This window comes from Ursus maritimus, unplaced genomic scaffold, assembly GCF_017311325.1.
Source record: "Ursus maritimus isolate PB19 unplaced genomic scaffold, ASM1731132v1 scaffold_1, whole genome shotgun sequence".
Lineage (NCBI taxonomy): Eukaryota > Metazoa > Chordata > Mammalia > Carnivora > Ursidae > Ursus > Ursus maritimus.
Window position 1 is genome coordinate 103,045,502 of NW_024423343.1, and position 22,391 is coordinate 103,067,892.

Below are 22,391 nucleotides of genomic sequence, written 5' to 3' on the forward strand. Positions count from 1 at the left end.
CCATCACATTTCCTCTCTGACTCTAGTGGATGGCAAACCCAGATGTTTTCCTTGCATATCCTGACCAAGGGTTTTCAAGATCCAGGTTACCCTGACATATGCACTAGGCTTTAGCAACTAGGAAAGGTTTAACCTATGATTTATAGCCCATGCACCAAGGAGACCCTGCTGCTGACAGTTGGCAGTGGAGATTCAGCTGGTGAGATGCTCAATCAATCAATGAGCATTTGGAGACGATGCTGCCCCGTTGATGCTGAGGGGGATACCAAAACAAGACTGAGACTCTGACCCCCAGGAACTTGTAATCTCATTGGGGAGATGAGACTTGCAGTGATCCATTGTTAATTAATGGTAAAAAGCAGTAAATTATATGAACTAAATGCAGGTATTATAGGAATTTGGAATGGGAAATGACTATATTGGTCTGGTCAAGATAAATCTGCTTTTCTCATTTCTTGATTTATTAACTGATTCACTCAATCATTTGGCACTTGTTATATGCCCTGCACTGTGCTAAATAGAAGGTCTAGTAACTGTGATAGAAAACTTAAAAAAAAAAAAGTATGCTTCCTAAGGCACCTGGGTGGCTCATCTGGTTAAGTGTCCGACTCTTAATTTCAGCTCAGGTCATGATCTGGTCTCAGGATCCTGAGATCCAGCCCAGCATTAGGCTCCGTGCTCAGTGGGGAGTTTACTTGGGATTCTTTCCCTCTCCCTCTGCTCCTCCTCCTCCTCCTCTCTCTCTCAAATAGATAATAAATAAATAAATAAACAAACAAAAAATACATAAGTGCATCCTTAAAAAAACATATGCTTCCTGTCCCTACAGTTGAGGAGAAGAAGCTCTAGGACAAATACTGGGTATTGGAAGATAGGGAGATGGACTTATATTGGAGAGTTAGGTAAGTGTATTCACTTGGATCATAATGAATGCACTAACCTAGCTGCAGTAGGGAATTTATGAAGGAATATTGGGAAATGAGACTGAGAGGACAGATGGAGACTTGATTATAGAAGGCATAGATTGTCAAGCTAAGCAGTTGGGAGATTCGTTCTCTGGACTCCATGACCCACTAGAAAGACATTTGCTGTGAGGTGTTACTTACACAGTTCAGTCTAGCAAGCTTTCCTGTACCAGAAAGAAGTCAAAGGCTGGGAAAAGAGAGAGGCCATCATAAAATTTCCCAGCTGTAGTGATAAAGTATAGAATAAAGGCTGGAGAGGGAATTTGAAGAAAAATTTGAATTCAGTCTACTATATAGGGAAGGGTTAATAAAATTTCATAATTGATGGACAAACGGTATCCAAGAAAAACAGAACACAGAATCTAAATCGTAGCATAATGGTACTAATAATTGTAATATACTCTTTTATGATGTGATTGATATTTTAAGACTGCTTTATTCAATTATTTATGCATTCCCCACTTTGTTCTCACAAAAATTGAAACTACCTTTGAACTATTAAGTAAAGGTAGACATGACAGGATGTGGAAAAAATAGCTGAATTAGGTTTTCTGGAAAAGATAAAGCCTAGAAACTTCCAAGTCAAGCCAGGTAATTCTGTCTGTATTTTACAGATGAGGAAGCAGGTTTAGAGAGATTAAGAAATCTGTCTAAATTCCTGGAAATTATAACTGGCAGGGCCTTGAGCAAGGGGTAACAGGTGAATAAAGGCTTCAAGGAAATCTGTGACAAGTTATTTTCAGGGTTGGAAATAGAGTCTTTGGGGACTCTGCTCTGGCCTGGGCTGATTCTCTGCATGTTGACATGTGGCTGTAACAGCTTAGGCTTAGAGGTCCTTGGATAGACCCTCTGTTTCAAACGTTCTGTATTCAAACCATCAAGAGAGACACTGAAATTAGATGAAAACTAAAATGCAAATACCTGTTCGGTATTTAAGGACAAGAGAAATACAGAAAGAAAGCAGAGTTGAGAGAGAGCACCAAGGCTCGGTAGCCTCCAAAATTATTTAACACGTCATTCTTAACAAACGGAGATTCCCCATCTGCCCATCCCAGCCTCCCATTCCCTCAGACTCACCCAAGGTACTTTTGTCAGTATCTGGAGACAACTTTGGTGCTGGGATTAGGGGGCTGTTACTGGATCTAGTGAGTCAGGGGTAGGGCTAAACATTTTACACAAGAGGCATAATGCATAACACACTATGCCCACTAAAGCATTATATGGTCCAAATTATCAAGTGCCAGTGTTGAGGGACTCTTTTTCAAGGAACACCTTACTTCTATAAAAATTTTAAGCCTTTCAGGATATTACTTAACTGCTCTGAATCTCGGTTCCAACAAATGTGAACTATAAGCTGCTGTGAAGTTCTCATTACAAAAAGTATTTAAAGAGACATATTAAGGGATGCCTGGGTGGTGCAGTTGGTTTAGCATCCAACACTTGGTTTCAGTTCAGGTCATGATCTCAGAGTCTGGAGATCGAGCCCCGCGATGGGCTCCGTGCTCAGCGAGGAGTCTGCTTGAAATTCTACCTCTCCCTCTGCTCTTCCCTCTCTCTCTCTTTCTCTCTCTCAAATAAATAAATAAATCTTTAAAAATAAAAAAAAATAAAAAGACATATTAAATACTCAATAATATCACTTATCTGGAAAAATAAAATCAAAGTAATTACAATTGGCTGGAATTCCAAGTTAGATCTAAGTAGACATTCTAAGAAACAGAAGTTGAATTATATTTTAATTCTTAGAAGCTAGAAGATCCACCAAAGGCCAGGACCAAAGTTTCAACTGAGTATTGTCAAAATGTAAGTTTCCTTGTGAGAAGATGAACCAGCCACTTTGAAAACACTCTGGCAGTTCCTCCAAAGATGAGCTATGAAGTTACATATGACCCAGCACTTCTAATCCAAGATGCACACCTAAGAAAATTGAAAGCTTAGTTCTACACAGAAATTTGCACATGTGTTCACAGAAGCATTATTTTTAATACCCCCAAAATGGGAACAACCCAGATGTACATCAACTGGTGAATGGATAAATAAAATGTGATATAGCCATACAATGGAGTATCATTCAGGTATAAAAATATCCTGATACAAGCTGCAGGGCAGGATGAACCTTGAAAATGTTCTAAGCGAAAGAAGCCAATCACAAAAAGGAGCCTAGTGTATGATTTCATGTATAGGAAGTTCCCAGGACAGGGAAATCCATACAGACAGAAAGCAGACTAGTGGTTGACTAAGGCAGGAGGTGAGGGGGTGAGATTAGGGAGATGATGGCTACATGTTACAGTGTTTCTTTTTGGGGTTATGAAATGCTTTTAAATTAATTGTGTTGATGGTTGCCTAACTCTGTGAATATACTGAAAACCATTAAATTGTGCGTTTTAGATAAATGAATTGTATGGTGTGTGAATTTTATCTCAATCAATTTTTCCAAAAATACAAATAATGAAACACAAAGTTGAATTCAATGGCAGAAAGTAGAGTTTTGCAGAAGTAATTGGCCATCAGTTCCTGGAGTAGGGCAGGGCTGGCTTTGGAGGGGTGGAGAACAGGAGCTAAGCCTGGGTCCCCAACACCACCCCTTCAATTCTGGTCCCAACTCTAGTAGCCATGTGAACCTGGGTAGGCTCTCTGACTTTTCGTTTTAGCATCTATAGCATAAGGACAATAAAACTTGGCCTCCTGGACCATTGTGAGACTTACGAATTACACATTTAAAATGCCTGGCACATCACAGATATTCGATATGCTTAGCGTGCATTATTAGCTATTTTTACAATGGGCCTGTGTTTCAAAAGTTCATTTACAAGTTGTTGCAAAGATGGAAACTGTTTGTTTGTTTGTTTGTTTGTTTGTTTGTTTGTTTGGGGTTTTTTTAATGGAGAAAAACTTTTAAGTCTTGGTTTAGATCCTGAGCAAAGCACAGAGCAGCTTCTTTAACCCTCTGTGTAAAGGACCTTTTATAGGACTGCCTTAGGCAGAATTCAGGGAACTGGGACCAGCTGCTTTAATCCATGAGGGCAAGAAGTGGAAAATATTTACTATCCCTTATCTCAACTTAAACGGTTTGTTAGTCTTAAAAAAATAATCATTAAAGTTGTACATTTTGTTTTTAGAAACTTTGAAAATTCCAGTGCTCTCTATAAGAAAAAACAAACAAAACAAAACTAATCATTCCAGGTCATTCTAGTATTTTCTCTTTGTAGTAATTTTTAACAAAATGGAAGCCATAACCACATATAGTATTTAGCCTGAGTTTTTCATTTATCAGGATATTGCTTGCATTCTTGAACTTTATAATTTTTAATGATTCTATTATGTTTCATATTATTAAGTATACCATGTTTGATTTAGCTAACCTGGAAATATTGGTAGTTGTGAATTTTTGCTCTTAGAAATAATGGCATCATAGGGGCGCCTGGGTGGCACAGCGGTTAAGCGTCTGCCTTCGGCTCAGGGCGTGATCCTGGCGATCTGGGATCTAGCCCCACATCAGGCTCTTCTGCTATGAGCCTGCTTCTTCCTCTCCCACTCCCCCTGCTTGTGTTCCCTCTCTCGCTGGCTGTCTCTATCTCTGTCGAATAAATAAATAAAATCTTTGAAAAAAAAAAAAAAAGAAATAATGGCATCATGAACTCTTTTCACTGTAAATCTTGGCTGCAGCTCTTAAACTATTTTAGGATTAATTCTTTGGAATAAAATTTATGGGAAATGAAGTATGGAAGTATGGTATTTTTAGGACATTTTTTTTTTTTGATGTTGATTGGTATTTTGCCTTCCAGAAAGAATGCACAAACTTAGGTTGCCACCAACAACATATGAAATTGCCTGTTTCTCTCTTTATTCACTAACTTGGTATATTGGTTTTTATTCTTTGTCTGTCTGGAAGATGGCAAATATTATTTTACATCACTTATGGGTCAGAAAATTTATATTCCTCATCATCCAACAATCTTTCCAGAATCTAAATCCCACATTTTAAGCCTGGTCTCCTAAACCATATGAATGCTTAGAACTCCAAAGTGGCCCTAATTACATCATTCTATCTCCAGGGGCTTTTTCCCATCAGGTGTTCCTGGCCTCAAAGCTTTGCTTTCCCATTCTCTCCACTGAAAACTTCTATTCTTTCAGAACTTTTGTCTCAGGGACCTTTTGGGAGTAAAGCAACCCAATGGAATTGATTTTCCCTAATTTCTGAATAATTAATAGCACTTAAGCCTGTACCTTTAAAAAGAGAATTCTTAGAAACTAAACCTTGAAGAACCTCTAGCACTGTTATTTCGTCATATATATGACACATATGACGTATATGACATATATATATATCGCTATTAACAGAATGAAGTGGGAAGGAGGACCAGGCAGAAAGATTTTTAGAAGGAAATATGTCACTTTGCTCACCTTGGAGTCTGTTCCCAGCTCAGCTCCTCAGCCTTGTTTTTTTCCCAGCTTCTTTTCTTCCTCTTCCGAAACCTCAAATGGTGTACTTCTTAACTCAGGCTGCACAGCGGACTCTCTGGGGATGTTTGAAACTTCCAAGGCCTGGGGCCACCCTGAAGCCTGCCTTAATTAACCTGGTGTGGGGCCCAGGGACCTGTCTTTTCAGAAGCTCCCCAGGTGCTCTCTTTGTGTGGTCAGCATCAGGAACTACTGCCCTAATAATTGTCTTCAGAAGAGTGAAGATTTCATACAGGTTCCCCCTGCAGGGACTCAGGACCATGGAGGAAAAGATCTAAAAGATCAAACCTGAAGGAAAAGCAGACCAAAAAAAAAAGAAAGAAAGAAAGAAAGAAAGAAAGAAAGAAAGAAAGAAAAAAGGAAAAAGAAAACAAACAACCAAGCAAACTGTCATAAATAACAATGTTACAGAGAGCAACTTGGATAGTGATGTGGGAAGGGGAGGGGCCCCATTATCTGAACACAAAGGCCTGTGCTCTGGCCCTGCCATTCACATGGATCAGACCTCTTCCTTTAGGCCACTTTCATCTGTAAAAGGAGAGGATGTGTCTCTGATTAGGTGGGACTCTCCCCATGGCCTCTGTTTCCTTCTTCCTTACTGTAGCCCTGATGCTTAGCAGGGCACTGGGCCCTTAAGGGCTACTTTTTACATCCTCCAAGTTGAATTAGTTACTGACTCCTTTTCACCTCTAACAATCTATAGTTTGTCTGCAGATGCAGCCTCCTATGTTATGCAAATGTATTTCAATCAGTATGCAAATAAGAGTAAAAAGAAATAAAGACCTACAGCTGGGTATGCCCCCCAAATGCCCCTGCCAGAAGTCAAATGTTCATCACCAGGAAACACCTGACAGAGCCTCTACCTCATTAGCAGAGTCCCTGTGGTTAGGACCCAAACTCTGGCTTTTGGGAGGAAGTAAGTCCGCCAGGTTGAGCAGCCCCTGGGTTCACCCCAAGCAGATGTTCAGGGCTGCAGCGAAGACTGCTAGGGAGCTGGCTGGAAATGCAGGAGGGTCCCTTACATCTGGCCTGTTGTGAGCAGATGGGGCACAGCTGCCCTGGTGCAACGCAGCTGGGCCCCCAGCCTGGTGCTGTGCTTCTCCCTGGGCAGCTTCTCCAACCATCTGAGGGCTCAGGGGCACAAGCTCTTCAGTAGCTGTTCTGAGAAGCCCTGCAGACCTCGGCTCTGATTTTCAGTGCTTGCTTCCCAGCTGGTTTCTTAGGGACTGCTCCAGTAGACTCTACCAAGTCTGATCTCTTTTACCTCCAGGAATAGCTCTTAATCCATCCCTTGCTCTCCATTTGCACTGCTGCTACTTTGGCTGAGACTCTCATCATTCTGTCTCTTGGGGCCAGTGCAAGCAGTAAGCCCATCAGTTGTGCTCCCAGCCTTAATTCCTCCCAGCTGTCCTCTGGCACCGGAGTCTTTGGATATGTACCTCCAGCCAGGTAGTTCCCATGCTAAGGACCCCTCATGGATTCGCATTATTCTAAAGCAGTGATTTTCATTCCTGGCTATACATTAGAATCACCCAGGAGCTTTTAAAAAATTCAGATGTCTAGGGTCCCATCCCCAAAAGTTCTGATGGAATTGGCTTGACTAAAGCACTCTCCAGAATCATTTATACAAGGAAATTGTAGAAACCCATTCCTTAGTTTGGCATGCCAGGCCCCTGGGTGATTTGATCCTTTCTCACATGCCTACCTATCGTTGTCTTCTGCTTCTCATTCTAGACCTTTGCTTTTTTGTACAGTCTCTCTGTCTCCTGTACTCTTGCTATATGAATAGAGAGTTCTTGTGTATTTTTCAGAACTTCCCTGAACTGTCACCATCTCTGCTGCGAAGCCTTTTTGGGCTCCTCACATGCCATTACTTACGCTTTCTTTCTTCTCTGCTCCCATATTGCTGCACCACCCAAAATTGCAAGTGTTGTTCTTTGCTTGCTTCGTGGTTTATCCCACCACCCTGAACTCAAAGGACAGTATTCTTTTTTTTTCTTTTAAAGGTTTTATTTATTTATTGACAGAGAGAGAGAGACAGCCAGCGAGAGAGGGAACACAAGCACGGGGAGTGGGAGAGGGAGAAGCAGGCTCCCAGTGGAGGAGCCCGACATGGGGCTCGATCCCAGGATCCCGGGATCACGCCCTGAGCTGAGGGCAGACGCTCAGCGACTGAGCCACCTAGGCGCCCCATCAAAGGACAGTATTCTAATCCTTATTCCATACATCTCTTCCATTTAACGAGAGACTATAGACACCATGTGATGTTTCTCTCCACACTTCCAGATGGGAGGGACCATTTTGCAGTTGTTATTCTGTCCATTTGTTTTAGCTAACATCATTGTCTACTTATGACGTGACATGAACTGTTCTACGTGCACTACCGTTTTAACACTGTATAATTCTCACAATGGCATATAAGTACAATCATTTCCCCCATTTCGCAGGGAAGAAAACTGAGGCAATAAGAGTAGGAAGGTCACTCAACACATAGCAGGGCACAACAGATGTCTACTGAGTGAAAACATGTGTGGCAATGTGCTTTTGTCACAGACACATCTTTGGGACTGGACTGGTGAATTAGACTTGTTTCCTTCAGCAAGCACATGGCACTGACAGTCTTAATAGATGATACACTTTGTAGAAGGAAATAGTCCCAATCTTCATTACTAATTCCCAGATCCGTTTTCTCAGTCAGATAGGCCAGCAGGGTAGTATGCACCAAAGACATCTGGGGCATGAGAACAAGGGAGGATTTAACACGTAATAGACACCTATTACGGGGCACCTGGGTGGCTCAGTCAGGTAAGCATCCGACTCTCGGGTTCAGCTCAGGTCATGATCTCAGGGCATGGGATCAGAGCCTCCGTTCTCAGTAAGGACTCTGCTTCAGATTTTTTCTCCCTCCCTTTCTGCCCCTCTAAGCTCTCTCTCTCTCTTTCTCAAAAATAAATAAATAAACAAACAAACAAATAAATAAATTCTTAAAACAAAACAAAACAAAACAAAAAACACCTACTATGCCTGCAACTGTCCTAGGAACTTCCCTGCCTGATCTCAATTGATCTTTCAATGATGACACAGAGTCGGAATTATGATCTTTGCTGATGATAAAGCCAGAGTTCAGGGAAGGTAGGTAATTCAGCCAGTGTCACCTAATTAATTAAGGAAAAATGTTGGGATTGAACTAGTCTGTTACTTCTCTTAGATGGGAGGCTGCCTCTGCCTGGCACGTCATTAGAATTTACTATTCATCTACTTTTGCCTTTAAAAACAGTTTAATTTTCCCTAAAAAAGGCAGATAAGGCATTTGTGGAAAACTGTGAGAAAACTAAAGTCGCCTATAACCCAACCACCCAGAGATGAAATCACCATGGACATTTTGAAGTTTTTTTTTTCTTTCTTTCAACCTTTTACTCCAAATTTATATCAAGAGGTCAATTCATATGGCCACGCCTTTGGTTGTAGTACACAAACAAGTGTGTGCTTTCCCTTTTGTTTTGACACCAAAGGTATCAGATGCGGTTCAGCCACTTTGAAAATAATAGAATTAAAGTGGTAAACAGAGGAAGAAAGGTGAAGTTTATGGAAATGCTGGGGTTGTGGTTTAAGCACTGGGAGACATGGGGAGTGCGCTGAGGATGCAGGGGGAGCGCAGCAGGTAAGGAGGATGAGCCCCTCTTGCTCCAGACCTCCCCACTCAATCATCCCTATGCTTGCCTTTCCTGTTTCTTTTGCAGGCAACAGCTTGAATGATGGCTTGTGGCATTCAGTTAGCATCAACGCCAGAAGGGACCGGATCACTCTCTCTCTGGATAATGATGCAGTTTCCCCGGCCCAGGACACCACCCGCGTGCAGATTTATTCTGGAAACAGCTACTACTTTGGAGGTAAATTCCCCAGCTCTTGAAAATAAAGGAGGGAAGGCGAATGCAGTGAACAATTATTTCACCCTGATGATTTTTTTTTTTTGTCAATTAGACCATTCACACTTGCACACACCTGCACACACACACACGGGTACCCACTCCCAAGTACAAAATAATGAGAAGCAAACTCTCTGACAGCTGTGCAAATATAAACTATCTAGGTCAGTACAGAGGGGAAAAAAAAGAAGAAAAAGAAAAAAAAACTTTAGCTATAAGAGCCGGTGTTACATAACATGTCCAAAGGAGATTTTTGTAGCCATGCCAAGCTCTGTGATCACATTGGGAAGGAGAAAGTCAGCTGAAAACTTGGAGAATATGTACCAACAGTCAGCAGTACGTGAAAAAGGAAAAATCCAGGTGGGAAAACATAACCCGCATGCTCAGCTGTCTGGGCTATTCCTCTGCTGCTTTACTGTCTGAATCCCCTATCTGTTCCTTCCTTCCCAACATCCCTGCAGGCCATGTCCATGGAGTGGGGCTCTAAATATGGGGAAGGTCTAGAAGTCTCATGAGCTTGTAGCTCCACATGGAGCAGACAGTACAGATCCAGCTCTCTCCATTGCAAGGTGAATCCTAGGGACCTTCCCAATGATGAAAACACAGGGCAAACTGGAAAGGATGAAAAATACATGATTAGGAATTCACTACATTTTTATGGATGCATGTGCATTTGTATTTAGTTTTTTTGAGGCATTTCTTGCATTAAAAATATTAGATTCTAATTTCCTAGTCACCTTTTTGCATCAGAGAAACATCTCTGAGAGTACTCTGTATCGCTGGCTGACCTTGAGCAAGACACTGATGGTCCCTGAACTTCCTTATCTAGGACATGGAGAAGCAAAGCCAAATTGCTGGAAAACTTCAGTAAGGTCAGGGTTTAAGTGTATAGCCCAGTGCTTCTCAGGCAAGGAATGGACAAACTGGCTTCGACTTTTCCAAATATGGGCATGGACTAGACCTTTTCAGGTTACTACTTCTTTTTCCATTAGGAAACTGAAGGGAAGTGTTGTGTAAAATTATAAAGTGCGGTCTCTCAAATAGAATTTTCAAATTACTTCTTTCATGTCACGACATGTGGTTAAGCTTTGAAATACAAAATGGGCTTTGCACAGATGTAGCATATGTATCGGGGCATCCAGCATAGAGCAATGTTTTTTATTTTAAGGCCCCAGGAAGGGCCTCTGTCCTTCATTCTAAACCTTCTCCATGTATGCAAGGACAATGGATTCCTCCAAGAGGAGAACTTCCATTCGCTGTAAATGGTTTATGGGTCTTACCTCATTTAATTCATGTGGTAACTTTGTGAGGTAGACAATTTTAGGCCCATTTCACAGATAATAAGACTGGTGTTTGCTGAGATGAAATCATTTGTGTAAATATTAGAACCGGGATTCACCCCCAAGTCTGTGTTCACAACTCGCTAGATTGGGACAGCAAAGGAATGCTAGCGAATGTAGCATAGAGGCTGCAGAAGAAGGGTCTTGGGGGCCCCAAAGGCACATTTCACAGACTGCACAATTTTTGCATCACATGCAGTGTTTCACCAACGAAGAGAGAGAAGCATTCTTGTGCTTATTTCTGGGGAAATCAATGTTCAATAATGGTGGCATCCGAAATGCCTCGAAGGGAAAATGTTTGCCTTCCTCAAGTTTAGGGGGCACTGGGTTTAGAAGGTGAAGATTTATCTGTGATTTAAACAGTATTTAAAGAAGCGTCCCACATGTAGACTGTAAACTTAAGGAAGGTGAAAAATGAGTTTGAGTAATAATAGTTAAGTTACATAAATTCTCTCTACAGCTTCAATTAGAACTTGTAGCATCTCTCTTCATTTTATAGTGTGCCTATGAGTTGTTAACCAGCTGCTAGGCTGAACCCAGCAGTGACTGTCTGTTAGAAATGGCTGAAATAATTCCCAATTATTTATGGGTTATTGCCATATTTTCGAGCTTGCATTCCCATATGCTCCGAACCTATTAAAACCATCGGGATGGAGTTTATAAAGAGCACAAGCACTCATATACCTATGTTGCTCTGTACCTGTCTTAATGAGAAGCAGATATGTCCTGGTTGCAAGCTATGCTAAATCAGTGTAAGACAGTCTTTTTTTTTTTTTTAAGAGCACTCTTTAAAAAGGTATGATGTTAACCTTTCACATGTGCTGTTACAGCCCTATAACTATGTGCATTTAAACCCTTAGTTCCTTTGGCGCCGGGATTTGCTTTGCACAACTCTTCAAAATTCCAGTTATGTTCCTATGTGTACCTTTCTCAGGACAAAGCCTGTTAATGCTAACAATTAACCAGACAATTACTCTGCCACCATCCTTACCCAGAGCATAATTTCCTTTGAAAGTGTAATTCAGAACTGAATTGTGCATTTCGAGCGTGTTTTGAGACAGAACCAAAATTCCCAAGTAGTTATAATATGTTGCCTTCTTGAGATGAGTGACGTATACCACGCAACGGAATGGTGGATAGCTTACCAATAGGCCAAAAGAAATAGGAATGAGATAAATGTTATAGTACTGGTATTCCCTTTAACAGATTTTGTTTTCTGCTCTGTATAGAGATTGAGTATGCCCCATTTTGTACGAGTTTCGTCCCTTCTCTGAGAATGCTAGGATTTACAACAAAAATGCGTGCACTGCTGTGAATGAAAAAGCCCTGAAATAATTAGACCTCCAGGTCCTCCGTCAATAGGTAGCCAAAGCAATGACTGATCATTTCAGTATTCTTCATTTTTTTTCTCTGTCCCACAGGGTGCCCTGACAATCTCACCGATTCCCAATGTTTAAATCCCATTAAGGCTTTCCAAGGCTGCATGAGGCTCATCTTTATTGATAACCAGCCCAAGGACCTCATTTCAGTTCAGCAAGGTTCCCTGGGGAATTTTAGTGATTTACACATTGATCTGTGTAGCATCAAAGACAGGTAATTATTGTCTCTTCTCTGTTCTCCCACCCCCTTCCCATTCTCACTGTTCTAAATATGAGTTTCTTTAAGCAAAATTCTAATCCACTGACATTAGCCACATTAGATATAATTGAGTCGCCTAATGGAAAATATTTCTGAAAGGATTTCAGGCCCAGAGAAAAATGGTTTAAATTAGTTGAGTCTCTCTTCATGTTGACTTGCAGTAAATGGGATATGCAAATTAAATCAAAATACAAATTTGTGACAGGATTAAAATTTTATGCATAAACAACATTTGATTACTTTGAAGTTAAGAGTAAAGCATAAAAGAGGGAGGGATTACTTCTCTCCTAAGCCATTTTATTCTCTTCTGCAGTGAGCATCCTTTCTGATGGGGGCAGATGAGCGTCAGGTTCTCACGGTCTAGACCAGAGGTTCAGATGGTGCCAGGGGGGCAGTGACTCCTGGGGCAGCTGAACTTTGCGTTCACTTTGCTAACCCGCTGCTTCTTTGGCCCAGAAGAGACCAGGCCACAGACAGACAGAATCAGCACTTATACTCTGCAACCCACAAATCTAGCAGAAGCTCGGTTTCTCTCTTTATTTCTTCTGGGCTCTGACTCCTCCTATATTTAAAGTTTCTAGGTTCAAAGACATGCTGCAGAAAGTTAAAGAGGACCAATTCTGAATTTTCAGCCAGGTTTATCACGGTTTCCATGTTTTATCTCTAGCACTTACTTCCTTCATTCTCACAATTTTGCTCATCCCCGTCAAAATATCTTTTATTAAATGGGTGAATAATATGTGTTAAGTGCTTGCCTATGTGTTGGTGATACAGGGTCTCTGCTTGTGTCTCATTGGGGAATAAATTAGCTGTTACGAGAAAGTGCAATAAATGCCCAAGAAGGGCACCCTTATTTGTGCGACATATGGCAGCCACAACTCAGTCTGGCCTTGGGCAGAATGAGGTCAAGAAGGTTTTTAGGAAGTGGTGCTGAGCTGGATCTTAAAGGACAAGCAAGACTTGGCTGAGGAGTGGTGAGGGGGTGCTGGGATAGAATGGGTTCTCTTGCATGCCGTGTTGGAAATGGCAGAGAAATAGGAGAAATCATGGCTGGCAAGTATTTAATCAATTCAAGATGCTGATTTTTCATTTTAAAATCTCTAATATTGGGATGCATTTTATAATTGATGGTGTATCATTCAATCAGCAACATTTCTTTCTTAGTAGCATATAAAATAATTGTATGTCTTTACAATGAAGAGTGTCTTAGAGTCAATAAAATATAGCTCGGTGGAGATGGAAGGTCACTGTGGTGGAGTACATGGTGCGAATATGGTTAGAGATGGGGCCAGTAGCAACTGTGAGGAAATTTCTGTGCCTGTGAGATGTGGCCTTATGTGCTAGGTGAGAATCAGAAAGGAAGGTATGAGACTTTCTTCCTAGAAAGAGTACTCAGGGAAAAGTAAGAAGGATGAATTGAAAGAGAACCAACCAGAGCTGGGAAGGTAACTGCCCCTGTCCCGGGGAGCAATGATGAGAAGTAGCAGGTGCCTCTCCTGAGCAGCACAGAAATCAGCTCTGCAGCTTGTAGTCTCCTCTGATGCTTGGAATGACCAATATAATTTGATGGAGCTTTATGTGCATGTTTCTCTGTTAATACCCTACACATGGGATCCTCAACAAATCACACAGACTTCCTGGCTCTTCTACATTTTTTTTTCTATTTGACCAGCTGGAAAAGTGGGTAATAAAATGTGTGCTTCATTAGAATGTGCTAGCTTAGAGACTTCAGAATAAAAGATACTATACAGAATGGTTGCCACCTGTATAGTCTTTATTAATGACAAGGGGGAAGCATCCAACTTCATCAGCCAGCAGAGCCTTTTGCAAAGTGGAGTTCAATAGAGGGAACATTTATCAATAGGGATCTCTTATGATACCTTAATTTCTAATCAAGGACGCTCTCATTATTTTCGATTACATGAAAGTCATTGCCATCTATACTGCATCATTACTTTTGTGTAATTGTAGTCTGTATAATTATATTACATACAATTGTGTTTTGGTTAATTGTATAATAAGGGATTGTGTTTAGTTTAGTGAGTAAATGGTACGTTTTTCTTGATTTACCAGACAGCGCCTCTAACAGAAGGGGATACTGTGGTAAAAGGCTTTGCTTGATTAATTGTTTCTTGACCTTATATTTAACATTTGTTGGAGAGGGGCAGGAGTTAGAAAAGCAGGTGGGTTCTAATTCGTGTGTTTTATTTTTAATATGTTGGCCAATTGAACTTGATTTAAGGGCAAATGCAAAGTTTTTGTTTAGAGGGAGCTTGCCACTTGGGGGTGGGGTGGGGTGTGGTGAAAGAGGTTGGGGTGGAGAAACCTGGCTGTGTGTGTGTGCCTGTGTGTGTGTTTTCTCCTGGCTGTGTTCTTTTTCTTCACTGTGCTCCATTCTGGAAAGTCCAAGAAGAACAGCCTTTTATATGGCCTAAGAGTCTCTTCTCTCCCAGACTCAATTCTCTGCCCCTTCCTCTTAGGCTGTAGAGACCAAAGCCTCCTACCCGGACTCTTGGTGGATGCCTGCTCCACCCTGCCTGCCCCACCCCTCTGTCTCCCTCAGAGTGAGCCAACCTGGCTGGCCAGAGGGACCCTGCCCTCTCAGTGTCCTTTAAGGCTCTCAGTACCAGTCACTATGGGAAAACCAAGGTAGCATTCATAGAAGAGGCACAAACATTCCAAAATTTGAAGGGCTTCCTCTAGTGGGGGTCCCTTAAGCAGTTGCATTTGAAGTGGTGCCTCTGCTGCCCAGCCTGAGCAAATTCACAAACCAGCTATGTATGAGGCAATGCTGGTAATAGCTGGGAGGATCCCTTCTCAGGGATTAAGGAATCTAAACTAACAATTTGCATTTCAGTGATAGGCAAATTACCGAGTCTTCTGGTCTCAGGGAAGAAAGGAAGTGGAGTAATTGGCTTGACTCCAGTCTGACAGCAAAGAGGGCTGGCTTTAGGAGGCTCCATCTGTGGAACTTCCCAGTACCTGGCAGTCCAAGGCTGAGTTAGGAGAAGGAGGTAGAGCACTCTTTTAGGAATCACATTTGGGACAAGACAGAGCATTCCTCGTTGACCCCACGCACTTTCAATAGTCTTTCTAAACCTCTAGAATATGATGTTCATCTACTGTCCCTCCTCTGTGGGCTGGATCTTCAACCTCACGTTTTCCACACCCTAGTCCCCTGTTCTTCAAGATCTTCACTTATCTCTTGCAACTGTCTTGGTAAGACATGATATTCTAAATTACATAGAGCAAAGTCACCCTCAATAAATGCTTCATTCCATGAACAATTTTATCATACCCTCAGGTCCTTAACATCATAGATAGGCATTGAGTGAATGAGTGAAGCCCGCATATTTGGGTAGTATAATATATGGCAAGAGCTGCAGAAGCCCTGGTAGTACAATACCATCAGTGTTCCCATTTTTTAAAAAGGGTAAACTAAGACCTGGAGACGTATGTCACTCTTTCCACGGTCACAGGATTGAAGTTGCGGCTCAGAGTTGAACACTTCTACCCAATAGGTACTGGCCTGGAAACAGCAGTCATTGTGTGTCTGTGGCTCCTACACAAGCAACCCCATCCTCTGCCTAATGTATAAAAGTTTTCAGGGATAATCAATATATTAAATTCTTTGTAAACATTAGGTTCCTGGGCACCTAGGTGGCTCAGTCGTTAAGCATCTGCCTTCAGCTCAGGGCGTGATCCCGGAGTCCTGGGATCCAACCCCACATCAGGTTCCTCCGCTGGGAGCCTGCTTCTTCTTCTCCCACTCCCCCGCCTGTGTTCCCTTTCTCGCTGGCTGTCTCTCTCTCTGTCAAATAAATAAATACAATCTTAAAAAAAAAAACATAAAAAAATTAGGTTCCTAATGAGATTTCATTTAGAAGGGGGACATTCAAAGTGGTATGCAGTGTTAGGCAGGGTCTAAGTAAAGTAAGTTCTGGTCGTCCAGGTCAGGAAGTGCCTCTCTCCCAGGATTTTTATCGAAAGATCTACCAAGTCAGTTGGAGAAGCCATGCCCAGTCCTGCTGAGTCCAAAGTCCAGGGCAAGAGACACAAATCACCAAACATCCACAAATTTGATTGGGAGACAGGATCCAAGGTGTGAAGCCAAACTTGGAGGAGCAAACAGGGTAACTGTGTGAGGTGGGAGCAGGTAGAAGTCACACCTAGGGGAATTCATTAATCTCAGTGCAGGTGGCAGCAAATTTGCGAGGTGATAGAATGTGTTTAATTCCCAGTCTACTACTTATCAGCTTGAGATACGACACATATTATTTAACCTTTTTGTTTCTGTTTCTTCTTTTGCAAAACCAAGATCATAAAACCTATCTTTGCAATGAGAGTTAAATGAGACAGTGTGAGAAATTGGGTGCTCAGCTGCATGTCTAGTAAACAGTAGCTACTCAGTAAATGTTCTCCATGTTAATTTCTATAGCCAAAGGTTTGCTAGCTCTCTAGATTTCATGGGAGGGGGAGAAGGCTCAGGTCTCCCTCTGAAGTTCCTCCAGCCAGACATGGCCAAGTGATCCCCATAGCACCTGGGGTGGATCTCCATACATATATCTCAAATGTGCCCTCAAGTCAGTCTGCTCAATGACTTGGAATTTGCACTTTGATTTCCTGTTGTTCAGAGGAGCTGCTCCTCTGAGCCACCAACAACCACCCATTATTAGGAAAGTGCCCATTAATTTGGGTGTCAAGGTTGCAGTCTTTGGATTCTCCTAAAGCACTGGTTCTCAGGGCCTAGATAAGATAAGGAAAGCATGTGATCAATATGCCAAGGGCACAGAATTTGAGGCAGTCCTTATTTCTTGATTCATGTACCTGTGGACCCTGAATTTACATAAACCTGAAAGTGAGTGCCTCATTAAACTTTGCAGGCAAATTCCAGCATGTTTTTACCAGATCACCAGGAGGGATTCTTAAAAGCCAAATTACTGGGCCCTACCCCCAGAGTTTCTGATTTTACTGTGGTGGGACAGGGGATCTGCATTTCTAATTAATTCCAGGGTGTTGGTGGGCTGGTCCTGGGAGCATACTTTGAGTACTACTCCCCTAAAACCTCCAATCCTGGAAGTCAAGGGATTGTGTAGATTCTGTACAAAAATGGTGTAGGTGGGGGAGAGGGATTGCTCCTGCCCCCACCATGCCTCCAAGCAACTGCCCTTCTGATCAGAATCTTACAGGGTCTCTGAAGAGTTTTAGCAGCTCTGTCTCAATGTCTATATCCAAAGGGGTGTTGAAATCAGTCCATGAGACACTGTTGGGGGGTGGGCACAATTGAATTCCATCTCTCTCCAGATTTCCCTGGCTTTTGTCACTCAGCTTCTCCTCTGCTTCCCATTACAAACAAAACTTGTGGGAATATAAATGAAAATAGTCGGATCCTCAGCAGTGCCTGAGCGAAGGGATATTTTGGTGTGGAGGGAGTGTGGGTCTTAGAGTGGCTGCAGCTGCCACTCTAAGACTCACAAGTTATGCCAGGCATAAGTTGTCTTTGTGTTATCTGGAGGACAGTTGACTTGCTGGCCCTACTGAAAGTTATAGCTCCAATCTTTCTCCCTCTACTATGCCTCACACCCTGCGGGTGGTGGTGGTACCATTCTAAGGAGAGTGACTTCACCCACCAAAAAATATTACTCCAGTCTTTATGAAGATTGATAGGGACTGATTTCATCTGGTCTTCTGGTGCCTGGCAAAGGGTCTCATGATCATGTGTCCCATTTCCTGACTCCCTTCCTCACAGAGTGATGGTATTGAGGAACTGTCCTCAAAGATTATCCAGCTGTGGTTTTGCATAGAAGCAAATGGAAGTCTAAGCTGAGTGTGGCACAGCCAGATATGGAAGTTGGGTCTTTGCTATTGCATCCTATGGAGACTTTTTTGCTTTGACCCTTTTAAAAACGAAACAATTTGCTTGTTCCAATGAGTGAATCACATGTGAAATGCTGCTTTAAATGTCCTGCAGCCAGATAAGTTATGAAATGTAGCTTCTCACTCCATAACCACTTCCTTTTCCCCCAACACACATTCGTTTAGAAAAGCATCTGCTAAACTCTCCGGTCAAGATTCTTACCTTCTTGGTTCAGAGTTTGGAGTGTTGTAAACACTGAGGGTGGAGAAGCATTATTTTGGATGACCTCCCATAAACAGACTTATGCTAAAAACCCACTCTGTGTGTGGGAGTCTGTTAAAAACAGTAGGCTATATAAAAAGATTACATTACATGGTAATGCATATGTTTTAGTTCTTCTCTAAAATTGAAAGCCTTTCCATTGGGTGCCAGAAAAGCCATTGTAAGGCCAATGCCCACACAATCTGAGCTTCTAACTCTAAAGTGAGAAATGCTACAATATGGTGTTCTCCTTTAACTCATGGGATGGAGCCAACATCAAAACAAGAGCACTTCTGCTGTTTTTATTTATCATCTTAGTTGATTTCATGGAGGAAAAGAAAAGGTTATAATTTATGTAATAGTTATTGAGCAAACGTTCTCTAAATATGATTTTGTTTAATTCTTTCTGCAGTCCTGCAATCCACAGAGTGGTTCTCAAAGTCCGGCTCCCAGACCAGCACCTGTCAACTTGTTAGATATGCATATTCTCAGGTCCCAGCCCATACCTTCTGGATCAGAAACTGGAGGAAGGGGAGCAACCTGAGTTTTAACAAGTGTCCCCTCCCCAGGAGATTCTGATGCACATTCAGATTTGAGAATAATGGGGTTGCTCTATTTTTGTTCTTATAGGGATAAAACCACCCCTGCTTAGGAAGTTTCAGTAAGCTGCCTGAGGTCACATTTTTGGTATTTGGTGGAGCCAGGACCCAAATCCAGATTTTGTTGATTCTTTAATCCATAGAGCGGTGGAGGGCCTATTGCTGAAGGCCAGAGAAAGAGGAAAGATGTGCTCAGGTATTCAGAACAAGTCAAGGGAAATCACTGAGGAAAAAAGATTTCAAGTACTTGATGTAGGTCTAGGGAAGTCAAGCAGGACTGTTTCAGGTGGGGTGGAGTGCATGATGCTGGGACTGAGAATGGGTGAGGTGCTGGGTATTTGTTTGCCTGCATTGGAAAAGCTGCACTGGCATCAATGGGTAAAACAGAACTTGAAGTCAAGGTCATAGGGAGCTTGGAACAAACAGAAGAGTTTAAAATCTGAATAATAGGCCATATTAATAGCTAATCCTAAAAAGTACTTACTGTGTGCCAGGACATTGTGTGTGTGTGTGTGTGTGTGTGTGTGTGTGTGTGTGTGATATCCTCACAACAACCCTATGAAATAGGTGATATTATTAACTGTTGTACAGAACGGGATTGAGACCCAGTGGCACTAAGTAACTTGTCCAAGTTCACACAGCAAGTACGTGGCAGAGCCTGGCTACAAACCAAGAGTCAGGTTGATGAGGTTTGGCCTGTCCTTGCAGTTGACCACTTCGAACTTTATAGTTAGGAGGCATCCTACATTCTTCAGCAGGATTACAAAGTGGAGAATGATGTGCTTTCACCATGTCCTAGTCATGAAGTGGGTTGTATTAGTGCAGGAAGAGAAGGGATATGGGCCACAATGGATGGCCCACCACAGATGCCTGATGGGTTGTCATCCTAGCAGCTCATTGTCTCAACCTTGTGACAAGCACGCTGATGCTCAGAGAGCTAAAGCCTCCACCTCTGTATCTTTGGGCTGGTTAGGGAATGGAAGAGCCTCAGAACTAACTCAGAATGACTGTCTTGAGGCAGTAAATTTTAAGTGGACTTGTTATAAGTGTCTTTCATCTAGGAAATACTGATTTACTCATCCGCTTATTAAATGGGAGTTACTCCCCCCTACTACCTATCTTAGACTTCTTTGAAAGTCAGGGGAAAGACAGACTTTGGATATGAACTTGGCTTTGATTTGAGTAAGTGACCATGAAGGAGTACATCCGTGTTCTGTTACTAACCTCATCTCTCCCATCCCTTGTTTTTACAAGAAAAGTGGATCATTATCTTGATGAAATGGTACTTCTTTACCTGTGCATGCAGAAGGGCACCAGGGCACCTTTGATTCATGGGAAAGCACAGAGAACCAACAAAGCCAAAGGTGGGGCTTCATTCTGAAGGTGATGAGACTGACTCTTCCCTCACCAACCAGTAATCTGAAATATTGATGCAGAAAACAAAGCCAGAACAGTGAGCCAGGTGAACGATTGCAAGTACTTCCGAAGATGAAGGATTCATTCCAAGAGCTATAGTTAGAGGTTAAGGTGAGGTGTGCACCTTCAGATAGCAGTAAGAAAATGTCTTCCCAGATCAGGAGGTGCTTGGAGCATCTCTCCCGAGATATACTGGCTAAGAAATTCAGATGTTTTAGATGACATAGAAACCAAGGCAAACTTTTGATCTGGATCAAAACATGGGGGAAAAAAAAGGCTATTTTAGATTCTCAAGTCACTTCTGGCAGGCAGTGCTTATATTTAACTGCAGAAAACATTTCTAAATTAATAAGAAGAAAGAGATTTTTCTTTCTTGCTCCCTTCACACAATCATTACATCACTAAGCCTCACCCAACATTCTGATAAAGGCCTTCCATCTGTTTCCCTCGTCCTCCAAAAAGTGTGCCTTTCTATGTGGCCCATGTCACATTCGTTTTTTTTTCCTCATTTACATTGATGTCCACTCATGGGACCACTGAGGCAGAGCCCTTGTCATCTTTAACACTATTTTCCCCTAGTCCAAAATCATTCATCGGTGGCTCACTGTAAACACTGTTTATGGGCACAGTTGGAAGAGAAAAGGAGCTTAATATGTTTTTAGTTGGGAAAAGAGCAGATCTGACCTGTGATAAAATGCCTTCACCTATTTCTGCAGCAAAACCTAAATTTAAAATCAGTTCTCTGCTATTTTTATCTTGCATTAAGAGATCTCACAGGAAGTTCCTGAAACTGGAATCTGGCCTCCTGGGTTTTACTGTGACCTGGACTTCCGAAGGCTGGGTTTGCCCCCCCCCCCCCCCCCTGCCTATGTAACATGCATGGTCGGCATGACGATATGCCATTGCTGTAACCACCGCAAAAGGGAACTTTGGCTTTCCTGGTCAGCCGATGAGGAAAACCCACTTTTACATAAATTAAAGAATCTACCTCACGACAGAATCAAACTCAGGCTTTCAAGGTGGTAAAGCCCTTTACATTAAGCCTGTTTACATTAAGCCTGACTTTGGACACAACCAGTCACTGAACCTCTTCCTATCTCAGCTTCCTCCGTGGTCATAAGGGGACAACAGCTGCATTTTATCACTGTAGGGGGTTAAATGAGAACAACGTGATATTATTACTGTCTCCCTCTTGGACTTGTGGCGAGGACTGACTGAGAGAAGGAAGATAAAAGTTCTTAAAGTTAAAAGCAAGAGAGACAGAAATGAATGGGTTTGTATGTATCTCAGCAGGCCAGGTTTTAGAAAACCCATATACAAGCAGAAGAAGATGACACTTTTCTGAATAATTTACCTACATACATAACCTATTTTATTTTTTGGACAAGTGATTAATGTTTTCACTTGGTTCAAGTTACAGATTTGAAATCTTCCCTCCAGGTTTAGCTTCATCTTCAACAGATCACTTCGACATGATTTACTAGGGTCTCTCACTCCTAACATTGGGATATACTGTGGACCGAACAGAAGATTATCTCAACACCTGGAAAATGCAAAGGGAAGCATAACATACCTAAAGCAGATAGTTATGCAGGAGGATATGGACACGTCAAACTTTATAGTCACTACACTTGTGCAATACACCATGTGTCCAGAATACCATTAACTTTATTAATGATAAAAATGTCATTATCATCTTGCTACCTGCTTTTATCCATACTGACAAACACAATTTTCACTATAATAATTAGGTAAGGGGCTATCCCTGCTTTCAATATTAAAATAATCCCAGATGCTGTTAAGCAGCTTTGACAGCTTTGACCGAATAATTCCGTTGAGAATTACAGAAACTCCCACTCTGAAATGAGAAATGGAGGCCTCGGCTTTGCATGTGCACAGACATGCACAGGCATTTACACCCACAGTAC

At 42.0% G+C, this 22,391-nt stretch overlaps 1 protein-coding gene across 2 annotated transcripts in view; it reads left to right on the top strand.

Annotated features, from left to right (window-relative positions):
• CNTNAP5 (contactin associated protein family member 5) overlaps positions 1-22,391 on the top strand; it is a 772,957-nt gene that overhangs the window by 418,540 nt on the left and 332,026 nt on the right. For both annotated transcript variants that reach the window (XM_040619104.1, XM_008686098.2), the window contains exons 9-10: positions 9,167-9,316; positions 12,114-12,285. In XM_040619104.1, the coding sequence (XP_040475038.1) occupies positions 9,167-9,316; positions 12,114-12,285 (322 nt within the window). The remainder of the gene's footprint in view (positions 1-9,166; positions 9,317-12,113; positions 12,286-22,391) is intronic.